This window comes from Balaenoptera musculus, chromosome 3 (assembly GCF_009873245.2).
Source record: "Balaenoptera musculus isolate JJ_BM4_2016_0621 chromosome 3, mBalMus1.pri.v3, whole genome shotgun sequence".
Lineage (NCBI taxonomy): Eukaryota > Metazoa > Chordata > Mammalia > Artiodactyla > Balaenopteridae > Balaenoptera > Balaenoptera musculus.
In genome coordinates this window covers 169,497,353-169,519,140 of record NC_045787.1, presented here as the reverse complement: position 1 = coordinate 169,519,140, position 21,788 = coordinate 169,497,353, and the positions used below count along the sequence as shown (strand labels likewise).

The 21,788-nt window shown below is 60.1% G+C and overlaps 1 protein-coding gene and 1 non-coding gene across 2 annotated transcripts; both read left to right on the top strand.

Moving 5' to 3' along the window:
* Positions 1-318: 318 nt before the first annotated feature.
* Positions 319-21,325, top strand: ATP8B3 (ATPase phospholipid transporting 8B3; the record flags this gene model as incomplete). The annotated part of the gene is made up of 28 exons (XM_036847391.1): positions 319-461; positions 1,836-1,894; positions 2,373-2,464; positions 2,879-2,992; positions 3,972-4,070; positions 4,397-4,458; positions 4,881-4,953; positions 5,062-5,132; positions 5,526-5,608; positions 7,435-7,593; positions 7,995-8,083; positions 8,603-8,793; positions 8,915-9,123; positions 10,244-10,272; positions 10,360-10,516; positions 10,879-11,067; positions 11,149-11,261; positions 12,862-13,026; positions 13,131-13,242; positions 14,131-14,206; positions 14,434-14,554; positions 14,839-15,223; positions 15,325-15,548; positions 17,903-17,986; positions 18,132-18,371; positions 18,544-18,682; positions 18,935-19,062; positions 20,343-21,325. Coding segments are annotated over 28 exons (4,509 nt in total), but the record flags the coding sequence as incomplete, so codon positions are not given.
* On the top strand, positions 9,835-9,907 carry TRNAG-UCC. The gene has a single exon. It is a non-coding gene; the product is annotated as a tRNA-Gly (tRNA).
* Positions 21,326-21,788: the final 463 nt, after the last annotated feature.

The window sequence follows — 21,788 nt, the reverse complement described above, 5'->3', positions numbered from 1 at the left end:
AGCTTCAGCCGGGTCCAGCCCACCCTCCCCAGCGACTGGCCCCTTAATACCCAGGCCCAGATTAAGACTCCTCCATCCCGCCCCCGCTCCTCGAGGTCACGCTCGGTCCCGCCTTAGGCCCCGCCCCTTTTGGCCCTGTTCGGCGGGGAGGCCTAGCTCGGCCCCGCCTCTGTCCCGCCCCGCCTTCTGTCTTGGCCCCACCCCTGGGGTTCCGCCCCGCCCCCTCTACCCTGGCCCCACCTTCCGCCCTGGCCCCGCCCTCGGCCCCCTTGCATTCTGCCAGGCCCCGCCCCTAAGCCCCAACCTTCCGCCCCGCCCCGCGCCGCCCCGCGCCGCGCCGCGCCGCGCCCGCGCCGCCCGTTTCAGGCCCGTTTCAGGCCCGTTGGCACCGGGCTAACAGCTCCACCACGTCCGTCGCCCTGGACGCCCGCGGACCGCCCCAGGAAGCCCGGCCCGCGCAGGTGAGCGGCGGCACTCCCGCAGCTGTGCGTCCCCGGGCGCCCGCGCACCCTCTCTGGACTCCGCCCGGCCTGAGGGCGGGAGGCCGCAGCCGCGGCGGCGGGGGCGCCCCCTAGAGGTTCGCGTGGGCCAAGGTCCGGACGAGCGCCGGAGCGCCCGGTGTCGTGTGGGCCCGGATCTCCAGGTGCATTTCCCAGGGGGCTGGGCGTCGAACCCTGAGCCGCTTCGCTGCGGGAATGCTCAGGGCTTCCCGGGGGGTAGTGGGCGTTCCGGTGAGCTGAGAATGCGAGGGAGGAGGGCGTGTCCCTTCCCCCTGATACGCTTTGATTGGATTCTGGCCCACAGCATTCGTCTAGCCCCATCTGGCCCCGGCCGGGTTTCCCCCGGCTCTGGCTCCTGTGGGGCCAGAGCTCATCCTGGCTCTGGCCCCACGGGATGAGCCTCACCCTGAGCCTCACTTTTCCTCATCTGGTGAATGGGCACTGGCCTTGCTTGGGCCCCCAGGAGCATCAGAGCTGGCCCTGAGCCAGGCCCTCCCCCTGGGGGCCCGCCCCCCTCGACACCAGTGACCCAGACGCCAGCAGTCCCTGCCCTGGGAGGTTCCAATTTCAGCAAGCAGCCCAGACAGGGGAAGAAGCAGAGGGGAGAGGGTGATCAGAACTGGGATGGGGGATCCCGAAGGCAGAGGGGAAGCCCAGAGGAGGCGCCAGAACAAGGCTGGGCAGTAGGAGAAGTAGGGGCTGAGAGGCGAAGGGTGAGGAGGCTCCGGCCATGCGAGGGGGAATGGTGCTCAGGGCAGAGGGAACAGCGGGGCCAGGGCGTGGGGAGTAGGGAGCTGCTGAGTACTGGGGGTGGGAGTCATCTGCGGAGCTGCCAAGGGCATCGAAGGACTAGGACTGACCATGAACTAGCTGGTGGGAAGGCTCCGGGCTCTGTGGAGGGCTGGTGGTCCCTGCCCCAACACCACACTCAGACCTCTCAGCGCCTTGGTCCTCAAACACACTTCGAGACATGATGGAGAGCCCTGGGGCCCCATTTAGTCTGTCAACAAACTGACTGAGCACCTGACCAGGCTGGGCATCGTGTGCCGTGTGGGGATTGGGGCAGGAGGGGCAGCAGGGGGGCCCGGGAGGATGTGCGTGCGATCGGCCCCGGAGAGGTGATGGGGGCCGACCATGGGGGGCCATGGGGGGCCGTGGGGGTGGGGAGCAGCGGCCGGGTGACCGGCTGTAACGGGGAAGGACTCACAGCTGGTGACTGGACCTCCAGAGCCTGGGGAGGGGACAGCAGATGGACGTGGGAAGTGACATCAAAGAAGGTGGAGTGGTGGGCACTGTCCGGCCGCCAGTGTGACCTCAGGCCCCTCTCCTCGACAGCCCCACCAGCATGGGCAGCCTCGCGTACCGAGAAGACCTTGAGGAGGAGAAGAACTCAGGTGCGTGTCCGGCCAAGAGCGGGTGCAGGGCTGGGGGTAGAGTGAGGGCGTGCCAGGGGGACCCCTACAAGGGGCGTTAGAGTGCAGTGACTGAAGTGGGGAGACGGGAGGCCCAGCGCGGGGTTCTCAGTGGGTTACAAAGAGTTCAAAACCCTATCACTGAAAGGTGGACTCAGGATTTGTGGGCCTGTGAGCCCAGAACTATCTGGGCAGGGAGTGGAGCCTTGGACACCTCGGCGCCCGTCCCTGGGCCTCAGTTTACCCCTCTGTAGACGGAATGTGCGTGAGTGGGTCTCCCAGGGCCTAGGGATTGGCTCAAGGGGAGCCGGATGCTCAGATCCACCTGGGCTCCCCGAGTGCCTACTGTTGTGCAGGGGCCGTGTGGGCCCTCTCATCTGTTTACCGGCTGGATCCCCGGGGGGCCCCTTAGCCTTCCTCCGGGGTGTCGTTAGCCCGTGTTTGTCCTCTCGGGCCTCAGAGTTCACCTGGGAGGTGCAAGCCAACAACCGGTCCTACAACAACCAGTTCAAGGAGAAAGTCTTCCTGTGCTGGCAGAGGAAGAAGTACAAGGTGGGCAGGCCCAGCCCCCCACGGCACAGGCCTCCCCCGTCCCCACCCCCACCCCACCCCCGCGGGCCTTCGGGACCTGCCACCCAAGCTCTGCACGCTGGGTCAGTCCACTTAGTCCTGAGGACCGTAGCGCCGCCCTCGCCGAGTTGTGGGGTCCCGTGCTGGCGCTTCGTGTGTCTCCTCCGCCCTAAATAAGTAACTAGGAAACCTTCACGGTACAGCGTGTCCATTGGGCTCTACCAGAAACCCCCTGCCTGCGTCTCACGCGGGGAGTCCTGGGGTCACAGCTTGGCTCACTGGGTCTGCACCCGCGCTGGTTGTGGCCGGAGGGAAGGGGGAGGCCGGGTGGGGCTGGGTGGGAACCTGGGCCCTCCTGGGCGGCGCCCCCATGCCGGCTGCCGGCTCTCGTCCCAGAGGAACGTCATCCATACGACCAAATACAACGTCTTCTCCTTCCTGCCCTTGAACCTGTACGAGCAGTTCCACCGCATGTCCAACCTCTACTTCCTTCTCATCATCATCCTCCAGGTGGGGCGGGTAGGGCAGCCCCAGGGGTCAGCGCCTGTGCCCACTCCACTCCTTCTACCTGCTCAAGCCACCTCCTCCAGGAAGCCCTCCCTTCCCACCTTCCCACGTGGCTCTGTAGACCCAGGGTGGTCCTACCCCGTGTTTGTCTGTGTGGCTGGTGGGTCAGTGTCCGGCCCCCCTCACACTGGGAGCACCCTCATGGCTGGGTCCCCACTGCCCAGCCCAGGGCCTGGCACACAGGAGGCGCTCAATATATGTTGGATGCCGAGGGTGCATGGGTGGCCCCTCCAGGTCTAAGGAGGCCTCCTGACCCGTTTGGCCCCAGCAGGCTGAGCTGATCCCAGAGGGCCAGGAGGAAGGATCAGGTTCTTGGGACCCGCCGGGTCACTTCCTGGCATCAGGCCGGTCATGGGTGGAGATGGGTGAGGGATGGGCAGTTTCCAGAGCACCCCAACCGCACCCAGTTTCTCATTCTGTTCTGAGTGAAATGAGACACTCTGCTTTTATCCGTTGATCCGATAAACTTTTATTGAGCACCTACTGTGTGCAGGTCCTATTGTGGGTACTGGGGACCCAGCAGTGGCCCTGACACCTGTCTTCAGGTGGCCCAGGGAGTGTGGGAGGTGACTGTCATTAAACCACATGGTGGGGACCAGTGATGGGGACGGGGACCCCCCCCCAGACTGGTCTAGGGGCCACTCGGAGCTCAGACCTGAGGGTTACAGGGAGGGGAGCCAGAGAGAGCCAAGGCCCTGAGGAGGGAACAAGCTTGGGGTTGGGAAGGCTTCCTGGAGGAGAGAACGTAGGAGCTGGGCGTGGAGGGGAGAGGAGAAGGCATTGCTGGGGAGGAGGTCTGGGTAGGGAGAGGGACCGAGGTCGGAACACACGATGCCGGGTTGGGCTGCTGGGCATGTGGGCGGGGGCAGGGCAGGGGCACCCAGGACGGTTGGCCAGCGTGACCCCCCCACTCCTGTGTCAGGGCATCCCCGAGATCTCCACGCTGCCCTGGTTCACTCTGTTCGCCCCGCTTGTCGGCCTCCTCACCATCCGGGCCACCCGAGACCTGGTGGATGACATTGTGAGTGGGACGGGGGCAGGCGGGCCCTCAGGACTCCTGGGCACGGCGGGAGGAAAGTCGGCCCGGGCAGCCCCGGTGGGCTGCAGCGTCCATCGTGCCTTGTGGCCTCGAGGGGCAGGGGCCGATGAGGTTACCTTGGTGTCAACGCGGGCGGCAGACTCAGGAAACTGCCCTCCTTCTGCCGCTGCCCCCGCCCTCCTGAGGGCAGGGTCGCTGGACGGACACAGCAGGGTGTGGGCTTGCTAGTGGGGCACCTGAGTCTGTACGGTCACCTGGGCGGGGTGGGGGCAGCGCCATCGCTCTGACCTACGTCCCTGTCGGCCCAGGGGCGACACAGGAGCGACAGGAACATCAACAACAGGCCATGCCAGATCCTGATGGGGAAGAGGTGAGGCCGTGGCAGCCGGGCACAGGGTCCATCCCCGGGCGGGGGGACCCCAGCACAGAGGGGGATGGATGGACACCGCAGGGAGGGGTGCCCGGAAGATGGTCCAGCACCTTCCATGCTCCCGGACGTCCCGGTTGGGTCTGACGGCGGGGTGGGGGTTGGGGGGCAACCCAGACCAGCACTTATTAGGCACCTGCTGTCTACCAGGCCTGGGGTGGGCCCTGTGAAGGGGCAGAGGCTGAAGACCCAAGTGTTCACCCTCGTGGAGCTGAGCGTTCAGCCCAAGGGGAGGGCGGGAAGGTCTGAAGGGGCTTGGAACCTGGGAGGAGGGGGCGGTCAAGGCTGAGCCCCCAGGGCAGGTGGGTGGGGGCTGGGAGGACCCCCTTCCCCCGCCTTCACCCCTGCCGCCCGCACCCACGCAGCTTCCTGTGGAGAAAGTGGAAGAATCTGTGTGTAGGAGACGTGGTCTGTCTGCACAAAGACAGCATCGTCCCGGTGAGCTGGCGGGCTCCAGGGGTCACGGCCGCCCCCCACCTGTCTTCCTCCCCCCCCACCCCCTGCCCCGTGCAACACCGTCTCCTCCCACCCCGCTCCCCACCCCAGGCCGACTTGGTCTTGCTGGCCAGCACGGAGCCCAGCAGCTTGTGCTACGTAGAGACGGCTGACATCGACGGGTGAGACCAGGTTATCACTAGGGCTTTCAAGGGCCTGGGGGCTGCTTTCCCAGCCCACTTGGATATTGTGGTCCTTTGCCCTGGGAGCATGGATTGGGGGGGCGCCTGCGAACCAGCAGGGGCAATAAGATGCACCAGTATTTCTGGAAGCCCCACTGGGTGCCAGGTGCCAAAGCAAAAAGGCCTAGGGTTTGGCCTCAGCCCGTTGGCAAACGCGCTGTGTGACCTTGGGCAAGGCCCTCTCCCTCTCTGGGCCTCAGCCTTGTGCTTGGCAGCTGGTGCACAATGGGTGCTCGGGGAAAATGCTGGAGGGGCTCTGGAAGGAGGCTGGGGACGACTTGCCCGGGCACTGTCTGTCCCCACCTTTCACCTCGCTCCACTTCTCGTCACCAGGGAGACCAACTTGAAGTTCAGGCAGGCACCGACGATCACCCACCACGAGCTGACCAGTATAAGGAAGATGGCGTCCTTCCAAGGTGGGAGCTGGCAGAGCCATCCACCCGCTCTGGGCCCTGTCTGCCCCCCTGAGGGGTGGGAGCACAGGTTTCCCACTTGCTGGGGTGGCGGATGGTAATGGGGTGCAGTGGGGTGTGTTGGGTGGCTTCTGGCCTCCAGATGGGCACAGCCAGTTCTCCTGCGTTTTCCCTTGTCTCGTTTATGCCCAGACCGTTGGGATTGGGATAGCTTTTAAGAGACGGGGTTATTCCAGGCCCATATCAAATCCCTTAAATTGATGTAACAGTGGAGGCATTTTCTGTTGTTATTACGAGATGTGCTGGGCGTTTTATCAAGTGATACATTTTATTTTTAGCACACTTCAAAGCAAACGCTTTCGGTTGTTTATGCAAAAAGGCAGCCTGTGGGAATTCCCTGGTGGTCCAGTGGTTAGGACTTGGCGCTTTCAGTGCCCGGGCCCGGGTTCAATCCCTGGTCGGGGAACTAAGATCCCGCAAGCTGCGTGGCATGGCCAGGAAAAAAAAAAGGCAGCCTGTGTACACTGGCTAGCAATTCACCTGCATGGTGGGAGAGGCCCATGGGAACAGGGAACCATCCTCCACCTCCAAGTTTCTTATTTTCCACCAGGAAAGTATGACATTTCACACCGTTTCACACTAGGGATCCAGTTACTGTTTGCCAGGACCCAGCGAGGGGATACTTTTTAAAAATGATTGTCATTTTTATCATTATTCCCCTGTCATGTTGCAGAGGCAAGTTACTCTAATTGGTTCTGGAGCAGACCAGGAACCCTTCTCTCCAACCACAGCCCCTCTGCTCCCAACATCCAAACACTGGTTGCATGTCTGCTCATGAATCTGGGGAAAGGCCTTCCCATCCCGATGGCTCTCTCTGGGTCCTGACCTGGCCCAGCTGCCCCAGAATTCCTGCAAGGCGTGGCCCCATTTGCCAAAGAAGGGGACCGAGGTTCAGATGGGTGGCGAGTGGCGTGGGCTTGCCCTGTGGCTCCTCCGTAGTCCTTTCCCCTTCCCCACCCGCCCAGACAGCTTTCATTTCTACGTTCAGGACAAACTCAGGCTCTGCACCCTGAGAAGGAAGGGGTGGAGCAGGTGAGGGTCATTCAGGAGCAGCCCCATGGCCCCCAGCCGACTCCCTTCTGGGGTCCCAGCCCCTACCCCGCCAGATGCTGCCAGGGGCCAGCCTTTGCATCCTGGGTGGGTTTTGTCAAACGCGAGTGAGGCCGGTGGTAGCACTTTCTCAGGGTGATGGGGGAAAGGCCCTCCCCTACCGCCTGCTGGGGAACTCTACGCTGTACCCTGCATTTGGCCCCTGTGGTTTAGGGTGCTGGATGGGGGCATCCCTTCCTTCCTTCCCTCCTCACACATTTATTGAGCACTTACTGTGTGCCAGGTGCTGGGCTGGGCCCTGGGGTCCCCAGCTCAACTGAGACAAGGCTGGCGCCTGCACTCAAGAACCTCACAGACGTTAATATCTGGTGACATCCCAGGATTGTAACCACGAGGAGGGGCCTTAATGGGGGGAGGTACCTGATCTGGCTGGAGGATCAAGGAGAGCTTCCCTGAGGAGGTATGAGTGCAACCACAGGGGATAGGACACACAAAGGTCCTGAGGCCGGGAATGGCCAGCTTTGGAGCATCCAGGAGGAGGCCGTGTGGTGGGGATGGAGGTGTCAGCAGGTCAGGTTTGGGGCAGGGCAGGGCCTGTGAGGGTGGCCCCGGCCGGAGGATGACAGGAACATTCCCTGAGTACCCCCCGACCCCACATTGGAGAGGGGTGGCTGAGCCCAGCTATGCCCGAGACTCCCTGACCGCTGGCTCGCCCCCAGGCAAAGTGGTGTGTGAGGAACCCAACAGCCGGATGCACCACTTTGTGGGGTGCCTGGAGTGGAAGGGCAAGAAATACCCCCTGGATAGCGGCAACATCCTCCTGCGCGGCTGCAAGATCCGGAACACGGACACCTGCTATGGACTGGTCATCTACGCCGGTACAGCCACTCCGGGGACCCTGGGGCGTGTGCCGTCCAGGTCAGGAGTGGGTGGGTGAGAACCCTGAAGTCAGTGGCAAGAAGTCACATGGCCAGGCACGGCCGCTGCATGTCTTCTGCTGTGTGATGAGGGGCTCCTGGCGCTCATCATCTGCACGCTCAGTTCTGAAACTGTGGAAATGGACAAGTTGAGCCAGCACCTTTGTTTTGACTGGGAAAAATGGGGTGCTTGTAGTAGACGGAAGGATGGGAGGCTGGGCAGGTGGATGGTTGGGTGGGGGGATGACCCAACCTCCACCCAAGAGGGATGTAGGACGGGTGGATGGGCGAGTAGATGGAAGAGTGGATGGATAAATGGATGGATGCATGGACAGATGGATGGATGGATGGAAACCTTGCAGGTTTTGACACAAAGATCATGAAGAACTGTGGCAAGATCCATCTGAAGAGAACCAAGATAGACCATCTGATGAACAGACTGGTGGTCCTGGTGAGCTTCCCAGAGCCCCTGCCCTGGGTGGGGCGACACGGAGGAGGGGAAGGAGAGGGCCCTACCCCATATACAGAAGCCCCGGCTGTCATCTTCCAGGCCTCAGTTTCCCTCCTCTGCCAAATATGTAGCCTGATCCTACGGACAGGTCTTCGGGCCAGAGAATGTTTTCTTAAAATGACCATTTGGGGAAAAAAAAAAAAAAAAAGTTTTTATAAAATAATATTTGATCCTGACGTTTTCCAAACCCACAGGAGATAATAAAATGCTCACCTATCCTCCACGGACGTTTAACAATCCTTAATTTTTTGCCTAACCAGCTTTACCTTTTTAAAAGTTATCGAAATAATAATTTAAAAAATAGCAGCCGCGAAGCCCGGCGGGGGGGCATCCCCTCTCTGTGCTTGTTCGTTCACACTGAGCGCGCGCGTGTCCCCGTGGGCGCGTCCCCGGGGTGTCTCGTTGCCGCCCGGGCCCCCTCACGCTGCGCCCCAACGCCCCCCCCCATCCGCCGCGCAGATCTTTCTGTCCATGGTGGTAATCTCCGCAGTCCTGACCTTGGGCTTCCGGTACAAGGTGAGGGAGTTCAAGGCCAAGCACCACTACGTGTCTGCCCAGCACGTGCGCAGCGAGGCCACCCAGACCTTCTTCATCTTCTGGGGCTTCCTCGTCCTGCTCAGCGTCATGGTGCCCATGGCCATGTTCATCCTGTGAGCCCCGGGGCCGCCGCGCCCCGCCGTCTGCTGAGCCGGGAGGGAGGGGCGGGAGGGCGAGCCGGCCCGCGGGCTGGGCGGTGACCCCGCGTGCGCGCGTGTGCGCTTGGGTCCGCAGGGCCGAGTTCATCCACCTGGGGAACAGCATCTTCATCAACTGGGATGAGCGCATGTACTACGAGCCCCAGGACTTGCCCGCCAAAGCGCGAAGCACCAGCCTCAACGACCTGCTGGGCCAGGTGGAGTACATCTTCTCCGACAAGACGGGAACGCTCACACAGAACGTCATGACCTTCAAGAAGTGCTGCATCAACGGCGTTATCTACGGTGGGGCCCCGCCCCGCCCGGCCGCCTTCCCCGGCCCACCAGCCCTCCGCCTCCGCCACTGGGACCCGCCACACGAGGCCGCCCCCGTCCTGAGACCTCCGTGGGTGCTGCCCGCACCCAGCATCCCGCCCAGATTGGTGCCCCAGAACCGTTGCCAAAGGGCTTCTTCTCACTTGGGGGTCGGCAAGCTATTCCTGTAAAGGACCCACGACAAGTCAGTATCTTTGGCCGCTGGGACAGCCCCCTCTCTGTCCTGGGAAAGCAGCCGCCTCTCGCAGGGACAACGAATTTTGAATTTCATAGCATTTCCACGTGTCAGACAAGATAATATTCCTCTTTCAATTTTCTCCCAACTATCTAGAAATGCGAAGAACATTCTTAGCTTCGCAGGCCACACAGAAACTGGTGCAGAGGGAGTCTAGTTTATAACTAGCGGACACGGTGTAGACCGGGAGCCCACAGAGGACCCCACTGGGCAGTCGCCAGCATGACAAATAGACCTGGGCCCACGCCCTCGGGTAGATGCCACCTGACCCTCAGCCAGGCTCTCGGGGTGATGGGGGGGCACTGGGGCCTGTGTTGAGTGGCACCAACCCCAGGCTGGGTCCTCTGATGTTTCTAGAAGTGCTTCGGACCCGGGTTTTCATGTGAAATCACCCGAGTTTTCAAAGCAGGTAGCCAAGTCCAAATTTTAAAAGGACACCAGGGACATCCCTGGTGGTCCAGTGGTTAAGACTCTGCACTTCCACTGCAGGGGGCACAGGTTCGATCCCTGGTCGGGGAACTAAGATCCCGCATGCTGCACAGCATGGCAGGGGAGGAAAAAAAAAAGAAAAAAAAAGACACCATGAGGAAGTCAAACTAAAACATGTTCTACAGGGCTGAGCCCCACTCTGGGACTCCCTCCCGGGGCCCCTGGGACACGGGGCTGCATCCTTTGCCTCCTCTGGGCAGAAGCTGAGGCTGGGGCCTTTGGCTGCTTGGGGCGTTGGGTCCAGAGCTCAGGCCTGGCTGGTCCAGCTGCATCCGGCGTCCCCAGGAAGCCCGGACCGGGGAGGGGGCGCTGTGGGACCCCATGCAGGGCCCGGGAGCTGAGGCCTGAAGCAGGGTCTTTCCCCAGGCTCAGAGGAAGAGGACACCCTACTCAAGGTGAGCCCGGCCGCCCTGAAGCCCCAGATGGTGGGGGCACGGACAGGGACCCACCCAGGGCTGGCCTGTCCCCCCACTGCCCCCCAGGAGGACCCCTACCTCTGGAACAAGTTTGCCGACGGGAAGCTGCACTTCCGCAACGCGGAGCTCCTGCAGGCTGTGCGGGCCAACCAGGACCAGAGGGTGCGCGAGTTCTGGCGTGTACTGGCCATCTGCCACACGGTGATGGTGCAGGAGAAGAACAGTGAGCCTGCCCCCGGGGCTGCCTCCGCCCTGGCCTCCTGAGACACTCTCCCGCCCAACTCCCGGGGCCCTCTCAGCCGGGTTAGAGGGTGCGCAGGCCCCTGGCCCGAGCCCCAACCTTTTCCGCAGAGGGTGTCCGGGCCTGTCATCGCGCAGGGAGGAGGAGGTCATGGACATTGGGAGCCAAGCTTAGAGGTTGTGCCGGCGCAAGAGACCGTCATCCCGCAAATACCTGACGGGCACCTCCTGTGTCCATTTTCTCCCTGTGCTAAGGCCGCGCAGATGGGTGGGTGGTGGGTCACTGATGGAGGGCAGGCTCTCAGCCCCCTCCCCCTCCTCCACCCCACCCCCCTCCCGGGCCAGACCAGCTGTTGTACCAGGCAGCTTCCCCAGACGAGGAGGCGCTGGTCACGGCGGCCCGGAATTTCGGCTACGTGTTCCTGGCACGCACGCAGAACAGCATCACTGTGATGGAGCTGGGAGAGGAGCGGGTGTACCAGGTCCTGGCCATGATGGACTTCAACAGCTTGCGCAAGCGGATGTCGGTGCTGGGTGAGCCCCCGTGGCTCCAGGTGGGGTGGGGGGAGGCGGGGAGGGGAGCGTGTGTGGGCAGCCAGGGCTCTTCCTCCACAGTCCGCAACCCCGAGGGCTCCATCTACCTCTACACCAAAGGGGCCGACACGGTCATCTATGAGCGCCTGCAGAAGAAAGGCCTGATGGAGCGGACCACGGAGGAGGCCTTGGCCGTGAGTCCCTGTGGGAAGGGAGGGTGGAGGGGCAGGGTCAAGGGCACAGGGACAGGAGGAGAAGGGCAGGAAAGGAGAGTGTGCAGAGAAATGGCCTCAGGTACCCAGGGCGGCCATGTACAGTTGATCAGGTTGTGCACTGTTCTGCCCAACACGCGCGCGCACACACACACACACACACACGCACACACACACATATACACACACACACACACACAGAGGCTGGAGAGGGAGCCAAACTCCAAGCTGCACCTGCCCAAAGGGAACATCTTTTTCTCAGTCACGCAAGGACACCCTGTGGTTGGGCTTTTGCTCTGGTTGCTACCCCGCTACCCCAGCCAGGCCTAGGTTTCAGGACACGCTCAGCCTTCTCTGCCCCAAAACTTTTGTCTCCGTGGGTGAAGCCCAAACGCCTTGGCCCAACTTTCCAGGCTGTGTCTTTCTGTGTTCTGCTGTCCTGTCTAGCCTGGTCCCTCCTTGCCCTCGAGGGGTTCCCCGGAACCCCAGTTTCTGGCTTGCAGTTTCCTCCATGCTCAGGTGTTGCCTCAGGACCTTTGCACACGCTATTCCCTCTGCTAGGAATGCCTTCCTCCACTCTGGCGCTCAGTTAGTATCCTTTGGCCCTCAAGGTTCAGCCTTAGGTCCCCACCTCCAGGGAGCTGTTCCCGCGCCAACCCTGACATGGGGCTGTCCTGTCGTGCTGGCCCAGCCCTGACCCTGCAGGTCCCCAGCCTCACCCAGCACAGGGGCCAGCGGGGCTGTTTGTGCAAAGAAATGTCCTGTGTCCCTCCACACGGGGGCCTCCCAGACTGCCCTGTTCTACCTCTGCCGGGGGTGGGGGGGTGGGGAGCAGGCATCTGGTTTGTGACCCAGAACTGAGGAAGTGCAGTCAGAACCATGACCCAGAGCCCAGGAGCTTGGCAAGACGGCTTGGCTTAACCGCCTATGGAGTGGATGGGGAAACTGAGGCACGAGAGGAGCACAGGCCTGTCTGGAGCTCCTGACCTGTCCAAGCTCGGCCGCTCAAGCCCACCTCCAGTCAGGAACAGAAGCAAGACCCGGGGCAACAAGCAAAAAGCCTGGGGGAGGGTTGGGGCGTAGGAGGGAAGGAAGGAGCCACGATGGGACCCCCTGGGACAAGCGAGCTCTGGGTCTTCCCTGGGGTCTAGAGACAGAGTCCCCAGGATCCTTCCGCTTCCACCCACCCCAGAGGCCTCAGCTCCTTGAAAAATGGGGCAGAGGGAGGGGTCTGGGGCTGGGGGAGCCCTGACGGCAGAGGGTTCTGGCAGGGCTGCACCGAGTGTCTTGCAGAATAGTTAGAATTTGCCTCACAAAGCAGGGGGAATGGCAGGTGCGAGGTCTGGGGGCAAAACAGAGCTGGGCATCTTCAGGGGGGTGGGGGGGTGGGGTGCGGGCTGAGACAGAGCGGGTGTGGAGCAGGGGCGGCACGTGGTCCCAGCTCCCCCTGCCCGGGAAGGCAGACTGTGGGTGGCGGGTAGGTTGGGTGACCCCAGGCAGAGAGAGAGGGCTGGAGGGGTGCCCGGGTGAGGGGGCAGGGGTTGGCGGGGGTGGCAGCGCCGCCTGCCCACCCGGGGCCCAGTCCTTCGCCGAGCAGACCCTGCGGACACTGTGCGTGGCCTGCAAGGAGGTGGACGAAGACATGTACGAAGAGTGGCGCCAGCGGCACCAGGAAGCCAGCGTCCTGCTGCAGAACCGTGCCCACGCCCTGCACCAGGTGTATGAGGAGCTGGAGCAGAACCTTCAGGTGGGTGGAGCTCGGGGGGAGGGGCGCCCGCACCCCAGCTCCAGCCCCTCAGCCCCACCAGGGAGCTGGGTCCCTGCTCAGTCTGTCCCCACGCCCACCTCCAGCTGCTGGGAGCCACAGCCATCGAGGACAGGCTCCAGGACGGTGTCCTCGACACCATCAAGTGTCTCAAGCAGGGGAACATCAAAGTGTGGGTTCTCACAGGGGACAAGCAAGGTGGGTCCCAGGGCGGCCACCCCCAACATGGGGAGAAGGGAGGCGCGGGGAGAGCTCACCCCTGCCCAGGCACCACCGTCGGCCCATCCCTCTTGTCTGAGTTCAGCATTGCCCTCCACCTTGTCCCTGGGAAGGGAGGACCGGGAACAATGGACTGGGGTCCCCTGGGCGCCTCCCTCGGGTGGGCCGCTGCCATGCTGAGCGTCTCCTTGGGGTTTGGCCCCCTGGCAGCGCCATGCGGTGGGGCCCTCATTACCCCTGCCTCACAGATGGCCCAGCGGGGCTCAGAGAGCATGGGCACCTGCCGAGGTTGCCCAGCCACCCAGGAGCCAAGCTGGAATGGAGCCTCAGGTCCTGTGGCCGTGGAGCTCTGACTCCACCCCGCTGAGGCTTCTCTGGGGCCCCACTGGGCATGGGTGCCCGCAGGGCTGCATTAGAACTTCTGTGGGCAGGAGGCACGTACACACAAAAAGTATTTAGAATGACGTTTAACAGCTGTGCTGGTGTAAAGACAAATATCCAGGCTGGATTTTTATATTCATTTTTTTCCCGCTTCTTTATTTTTTTTAAACAAATTAATTCATTTTTGTGGGTTCCTAGAAGTGTCCTGAGGCCCTAAGCATGATATGTCTAACGATCCCTTGGCCCTGGCCCCAGACCCACCTCCCACCGGCAGCCCAGCTCCAGCCAGGCGAGTGGAATGGAGCCCCCTCTGCTCAGAGCTGCAACCAAAGTCTCAGGGCTGACTCTCATTGGCTGGCCTGGTCACATGCCCTCCTCCAAACCAATTGCTGTGGCCAGGGGGAGGGGCATGCTGCTGTGATGTGCAGAGTGGGCGTGGCCCCCAGGCAGGGGGCCGTGGAGGGGCTGAACTGGGCTGGTTTGCAGAGACAGCGGTGAACATCGGCTTTGCCTGCCAGCTGCTCTCGGAGAACATGATCATTCTGGAGGAGAAGGAGATTGTGTAAGAAGTGGGGGTTGGGTGGTTGGGTGGATGAGCCTGTGTTGGGGGGGGGGGTCAGGGTGGGGGCAGGGCACCCATGGCCCAGGCGTGGCTCTGGGGTCTGCAGAATGCCCTCAGCCTCTGCCTGGTGGGGGGCTCCCAGAGGGGGAAACCAAGGCACAGCTGGGGAGTGGGTAGAAGGAAGCCTGTGTGGCTGGTGTGGCTGAGCCCCTGCTGGACCCCTGCAGGCGGATCCTGGAGGTCTACTGGGAGAGCAACAATAGCCTGCAGGGTGGCAAGAAGGGCCACCTGAAGAAACAGCTCCCCCTGCAGGTCAAAATGGCCTTGGTCATTAACGGGGAGTTCCTGGTCAGTGTCAGCCCAGGGCGGGCAGCGGGGCCCTGGTACCTGGGAGGGGGCTGGGAGGAGCCGCGGTCTGGGGCTGGGGACAGCCTCCACCAAAAGGCCCCCAGATGTGGTGTTGGACCAGCTAAGGCGAAGGGCCTGAAGTGTCACACCGAGAGATGGTTCTCAGCAGGGCGAGAGCAAGGGAAGGACGCAGTCAGGTCCAGCCGGGAGGAGGGCCCAGTCGGGGCGTTAATGGAGGGGAGGGGTGCAGCTGAGTGACACGCCCCCTGTCCCCCGCGGGCCAGGACCAGCTGCTGCTCTCCCTGCGCAAGGAGCCCCGGGCCCTGGTCCAGAACGTGAGCTTGGATGAGGAGGAGCCCTGGCAGGAGCCCAGAGAGGAGAGGGCGGACTTCCTGCAGGCCAGGCGCCTGTCCCTGATGTGGCGGGTCCTTGGGATCCAGCTGTGGAACACGGGGCTGGCACCGCAGGACAAGGGCTACAAAGCCCTTGAGAGCGCCGAGGTGCGACGGGAGCGGGCCTTCGTGGAGCTGGCCTCCCGGTGCCAAGCGGTCATCTGCTGCCGGGTGACACCCAAGCAGAAGGCCTTGATCGTGGCACTGGTCAAGAAATACCAGGACGTGGTGACCCTGGCCATCGGGGACGGGGCCAATGACGTCAGCATGATCAAGAGTGGGTGGCGGGCAGCAGCGCGGGGGGAGGCTGGCGGCCGGCAGCAGTTGGGGGTGGTAGCTGAGGGGCCCGGGGCCGACAGGCTGCGTGTGCCCCTGCAGCTGCGGACATTGGCGTGGGGCTGGCGGGTCAGGAGGGCATGCAGGCGGTGCAGAACAGCGACTATGTGCTGGCCCAGTTCTGCTTCCTGCGGCGGCTGCTGCTGGTGCATGGCCGTTGGTCCTACATGCGCGTCTGCAAGTTCCTGCGCTACTTTATCTACAAGACGCTGGCCAGCATGATGGTCCAGATCTGGTTCGCTTTCTACAGCGGCTTCACTGCCCAGGTGCGCTGGAGGGAACTCCCCTCTTGGGGCGGGGGGGGGCGGGGAGGGGCTCTGGTATTGTCGTGTCCTTCCCATAGCCTCCAGCAAGGCAGCAGGCAGGCTCACACTCTGGGGTCCTCACGGGGCAGAACTTGCCTGAAGTCACAGAACAACACAGACTTTTATTTGGCTGCATTCATAGAGGTGTAGATTGCAGATGAAGGGAAGGGATGGTTCCATGCCCAGCTCAGTGCCAAGCATTTTCAGGGATATTTGGCAAATTTGAGCTTTGGAGCAAGGGCAGGACAGGTGCTCCAAATATACATCCTTCAAGGGGAGAGAACGAGAGCTTGAACTTGAGAGAAGATAAGACTATGGGGGCTGGGTCCCTAACTTCAAGACTCTTGACAGTATCATGGTGAATACTAGCTGTGCTCTCCAGAGCGTTAGAGGAGTTGTAGGGCAGTGATGTCCCCTGTGTGTAAGGAAATTGTCTGAAGATAGACTACTGTGAGAGGGAATGAGCTTCCCATCACTAATGCCCAGGCATTAGAGAGAGAGCTTTACAGCAGCACCCCTCATAAATATATATATTTTTGTTTTACTTTTTATTTCTAGATATTTTCTTCTTTTAGATGCTGCTGTAAATGGAATTGTTTCCTTAATTCACTTTTGAGATTGCTTATTGCTGGTGTATAGAAACAGTTTTTTGTGTGTGTTGATCTGTGTGCCCTTCTACTTTGTTGAATTTGTTTATTGGCTCTAGTAGCTTTCCTGTGAATCCTTTGGGATTTTCTGCATATAGATCCTGTCCTCTGCAAAGAGAGATAGTTTTACCTCTCCCTTTCCAATTTGGATACTTTTTATTTCTTTTTCCTGACTAATTGCTCTGGCTAGGACTTCCAGTGCAACGTTGAATTGCCATGGTGAAAGCAGGCACCTTTGTCTTGTTCCTGATCTTAGAGGGGACAGTGTCCAGTCTTTCTGTATTTGTTAATTGGAATTCTTCCATGGGAAGAACTGTTCCTTCTCCCCTATTTATTTATTCAATTATTTATTCCCATCAGTGTGGCCTCGTGGGTGTTTATTTTATTCTACGCTTTGTTGCTCAAGTTGTCCCCGATTTGCCCCTTTGTCATGTGCCTGCTCTTCTCCAAGTACATCCTCACTTCCTGGTGCTACAAGAGGTTCCAGGCCCATTTTGTCTTTTCCGTGCCCCAACCCTGGAATGAGCCATTCCCATATGGAGCCCTGGTTCTCTTCACCAGAGAATGGTAGCTAGACACCAAGATCCAAGTGCTTAGTGTGGTCATTGCTACTGGGATGCCATTATCCTCTCAGTAGACAGAGCTAGGAAATGCACACATATTAACCCATGTTTAGATGCAAATCTGTATCTCTGTCTGCACCTATCCATCTATCTATTTTTGTGTATGTGAGTTCACACCGATACCTCTGATTTCTGACCCACAGAACAAGGCTCAGCTTAGCCTTTTCCTTTTACTGCTTTGTGACTCTTATCTCCAATGGTGAGAAACTTGATTCTGGTAAAAAGTTTGATCGTTACTTATTTGCTCAATCCCAGAATGCATATAAAGTGGTGAAACTGATATTCTTTTAACTAGTCTGGATTCATGCATTCGGGAAGGGAGCTGGGCTATTTGTCTGTGAGGCCTCTTCCAACTCTCCTACCCATCAGTGATTTCCTAAATCGAAAATGATCTAAAAACACACTCTCTAGCCGTTTTCCCTCCTGTAGCTTTTTATTGAAGTCATCCACTTAGAACAGGCTCAAAGGTGCTGCTTTAAAAGGATTAGACCATGCTTTTTCTCTCTGCCTTTTTTTTTTAAAATAAATTTATTTATTTAGTTAGTTTTGGCTGTGTTGGGTCTTCGTTTCTGTGCGAGGGCTTTCTCCAGTTGTGGTGAGTGGGGGCCACTCTTCATCGCGGTGCGCGGGCCTCTCACTGTCGCGCCCTCTCCCGTTGCAGAGCACAGGCTCTAGACGCGCAGGCTCAGTAGTTGTGGCTCAGGGGCTTAGTTGCTCCGCGGCATGTGGGTTCTTCCCAGACCAGGGCTTGCACCCGTGTCCCCTGCATTGGCAGGCAGATTCTTAACCACTGCGCCACCAGGGAAGCCTCTCTCTGCCTTTTATCTTTCAGTCTTTATCGCTTAATGTGGCCCTGATCTTAGCCCCAATCTTGCTTGCAACTTGACTTTCGAAGTCACCTGGAATCCTCTCCAGGTGCCGACCTAGCTTGGGTGGGTTTCCTCAGGTAAAGGCTGGTTTCTGTTTCTGGCCATTTGGCTCTGAAGGCTCACCTCATTCTCCCTCCCCTCTCCCCCTCTCCCCCTCTCCCCCACCCCACACCCAGCCTCTGTATGAAGGCTGGTTCCTGGCGCTCTTCAACCTGCTATACACCACCCTCCCGGTTCTCTACATTGGGCTCTTCGAGCAGGTGAGCAGCTGCATGTCTTGCCTCCTGCTTCCCTGTAGACGCTCCTGTCTCTGCCCCACCTTCTCCTCCCAGGGGACTGGGGTGGGGTGGGGGACGTCCCCACCTGGTCCCTAGAGAGCCGGCTTCCCCACTGCAAACTCAACAGGACGTGAGCGCCGAGCGGAGCCTGGAGTTGCCCGAGCTGTATATGGCGGGCCAGAAGGACGAGCTCTTCAACTACTGGGTCTTTCTCCAAGCCATCGCCCACGGCACGGCCACGTCCCTGGTCAACTTCTTCATGACCTTGTGGATCAGCCGGGACTCAGCTGGGCCTGTCAGCTTCAGTGACTATCAGTCTTTCGCGGTGATCGTGGCCCTGTCGGGACTGCTGTCCATCACCATGGAGGTAGGCATGGCCGCCTGCCCACCCCACCCCCGGGGACCTCAGACAGGCACTGAGGTCTCCCCGCTCAGTGACCTGCCCCTTCACGGGCCCCAGGGGCCGGGCCGCCACCCTCCCCACGGAGAGCCACCCGGGGTTCCTGGCCCCCCTGCCTTAACGCCCCCTCCCTGTTTAGATCATCCTCATCACCAAGTACTGGACCGTCCTGTCTGTGCTGGCCATTTTCTTCAGCCTTGGCTTCTACGCGGTCATGACCTGGCTCACCCAGAGCATCTGGCTCTTCAAAGTCTCCCCCAAGACCTTCCCATTTCTGTGTGAGCCCCCAGCAGGGACGGGGCAGTGGGGGGGGACCCCAGTCGGAGCACCCTCTCTGAACCTCGGTCTCCTTGGCCATACAGGTGGGGGGGTGTGTGTGCAGGGGATGTCGGTGTCTTTTGGGAATTTTCACAAAGGCATCCCTGGGGTAAAGGGAGGGGAAGGAGATGGGGCGTTGGGGGGTGAGGGGCACCAAGCAGGCCCTGGGGAGGCTACACCCCAGGCCATTCATGACCCTGCCCTGTCACCAGACGCTGACCTCAGTGTGCTGTCCCAGCCCCCCATCCTGCTGGTGATCCTGCTGAACGTGTCACTGAACACCCTGCCCGTGCTGGCCTTCCGCATCATTTACCAAGCCCTCCAGAAGCCAGGGCCCAAGGTGAGGGGCGGGGGTACCCACCGCATATGTGGGACCCCAGCAGCTGGAGCCTGAGCTGGGAGCTGGGGACTCGACAGAGACGCAGAGCTGGGGGTACAAGGATGGAGACCAGACACACTCCCAGTGCCCCCAGGGGGCCCAAAGGACAGGCCTCAGGGCCCCAGAGGGGAGGCCGCACTTCCTGGGGAGGAAGCAGTGGAAGCACGCAAAAGGCCAGTGCTGGTGCTGTCAGACTTCCGCCAGGAAGTAACTAGGGGTTGGGGGTCGAGGTGACAGGAGTGACTTGGAAATGGGGCAGGCAAAAGGGGGACTTAGGAGTAACCCCAGTGTTCGTCGGCAGATGATGGATAAACAAAATGTGATATAGACATACAGAAGAATACTAGTCTTAAAAAGGATGGAGTTTCTGACACCTACTACGATGTGGATGAACCTTGAGGACATGATGCTCAGTGATATAAACCAGACACAAAAGGACAAATACTGTCTGATCCCACTCACAGGAGGTCCCCAGAGGAGTCACATCCATAGAGACAGGAAGTAGATGGTGGGGGCCAGGGCCTGGGGGAGGGGTGGGGAGTCAGTGTTTCTTGGGGACAGAGCTTCAGTTTGGGAAGATGAGAAAGTTCTGGAGATGATGGTGGGGATGGTTGCACGACAATGTGAATGGACTTAATGCCACTGAGCTGTGCACTTAAAAATGGTTGAAATGGTACATTTTATGTTATGTGTATTTTACCACAATGAAAAATGGTGGAGGAGAGGACTCACTGGCTCATGGAATCAGAATCTAGAAGGATGGGTCTCAGCTGGGCTGGGCCCCAGAATTGACTGGAATGGTGGACTAGGACATGGCCACAAACCTGCCACCTTCAGCCACACAGGCTGGACATAGGGCTGCACCAGACTCTGATTGGCTGATCCAAAGTCAGGTCCTAGGGAAGGAATCTGATGGGCTGGTCCAAAGTCAGGTCCCACGGGACTTCCCTGGGGGTCCAGTGGTTAGAACTCTGCACTTCCATGGCAAGGGGCACGGGTTCGATCCCTAGTTGGGGAACTAGGATTCCACATGCTGCGCGGTGTGGCCGATAAAAAAGAAAAAGAAAAAAAAGTCAGGTCCCATGGAGGACTCCAGTTGGGTCAACTTGGGTAGGAAAGAGCCTGGCCAATCAATGGTGGCCAAGGGCTCTGATTGGCCCCCACTGGAGGGGCAGGTGACCCGAAAGCAGTCAACATGGCTTGGGAGCCTGATGACTCCTGCTTTCCCCTTTGCTCTGTAGGAGGAGGAGGAGAAGACCACAAGTGAGGAGATCATTACCGTGGAGCCCATACCCCATGTCCTCCGGGAGGCACGGACCCGGCGCTCCAGCTATGCCTTCTCCCACCGGGAGGGCTATGCGGACCTCATCACGCAGGGCACAATTCTGCGGAGGTCACCAGGGGTCAACAGCGACATGCTGGTTGATCACACGAGGCCACCTGATGAACTGCCCTCGAGCATGGAGGAGTCCTCCTGGTACCCCAGGAAGATGTCGTTCCTGGGGAGGAACAGGCGCCAGCACCAGGGGAAGGTGTCCTCCGAGGATGTGCAGCCTGCCTCTGAGGTGAGCTCATCCGTGCCTGTAGATGGCCAGTCCTCTCCTTATCAGGAGAGCCAGCACTCTCTCACCAAAAACCGGCTGTCCGGGTCTCTCCAGGAGAAGCTGCCGAAGAGGCAGGAGAGGTCACTGTCATATGAGCCGTGGCCATATACTCCCGAGAGTCTGCCACCAACCAAGGAGACACCACTATCAGCGGAGGAGAGCCAGATGACGTCTTCTGAGAGCCAGATGCTGTCTTCAAGCCAGCTGTCTTTGAAGAGCCAGTCAGCACACTTGCAGGAGAAGACATCCCTCTGGAAGATCCGGAAACTGTCCTGGAAGAACTGGCCATACACCTGGCAAAAGGAGCCCGGGCCCCCCAAGGAGGGGACAGTGCCAGTTTCCAACTCGAACCTCACTGCTCTGATGGAAACTCCGCCACCAACTGCGAGAGGATCATCCACCAGCGAGCAGCCGATGGAGGTGGAGCCCTCACCTGTGGAGAGGCAGCCGTCACCCATGGAGTGGCTGCCAGGGCCCAGCGAGAGTCAAACTCCACCTGATCTGGCAGGGCTGCCGCCCTCGCCTGAGGAACAGCAGTGACTGCCCAGGCTTAATAAGTGTCACCGGCATCACGAGGCCTTCCCCCAAAGACAGGGGCTCCACCTGCTCTTCTTTCTCTAATAAACCACGGTCTGTCTGACCCCAGGTCTCCTTGAGGCTCTCTCTTCCTATACTTCTTTTTGTGATGTCCCACAGAATAGTTCTTTTCTGGTTTTAAAAATCAAAACACTGACCTCTAGTGGCCTGATGGGGGATTTGCAGGGAAAGCTGGGTTTCTTTGGGTTTTTTTCTTTACCCTGGGGTAGATAATGTGGATAAAAGCTTTATTGCTCTCAGAAGGGAGAAAGGTGCTGAGCAGACTCTGCTTACCAGCCCTGGCTTCCTCCCTGCGGCCTGCTGGCCTGTCTCAGGGCAGTTTATAAGGTCCAGTCAAGACACCACCCAGCCTTTTCCTCCACCGGGTTGCCCTGGTTTCTTCTCAAACAAACCACCTTACACTTTAGGCTCCAGAAGGCAGTGGTCAGTGACACCTCAGAAGCAGAGCCCAGCAAGATCCTGAGGCTCAGGTGGCCCAAAGGCCCC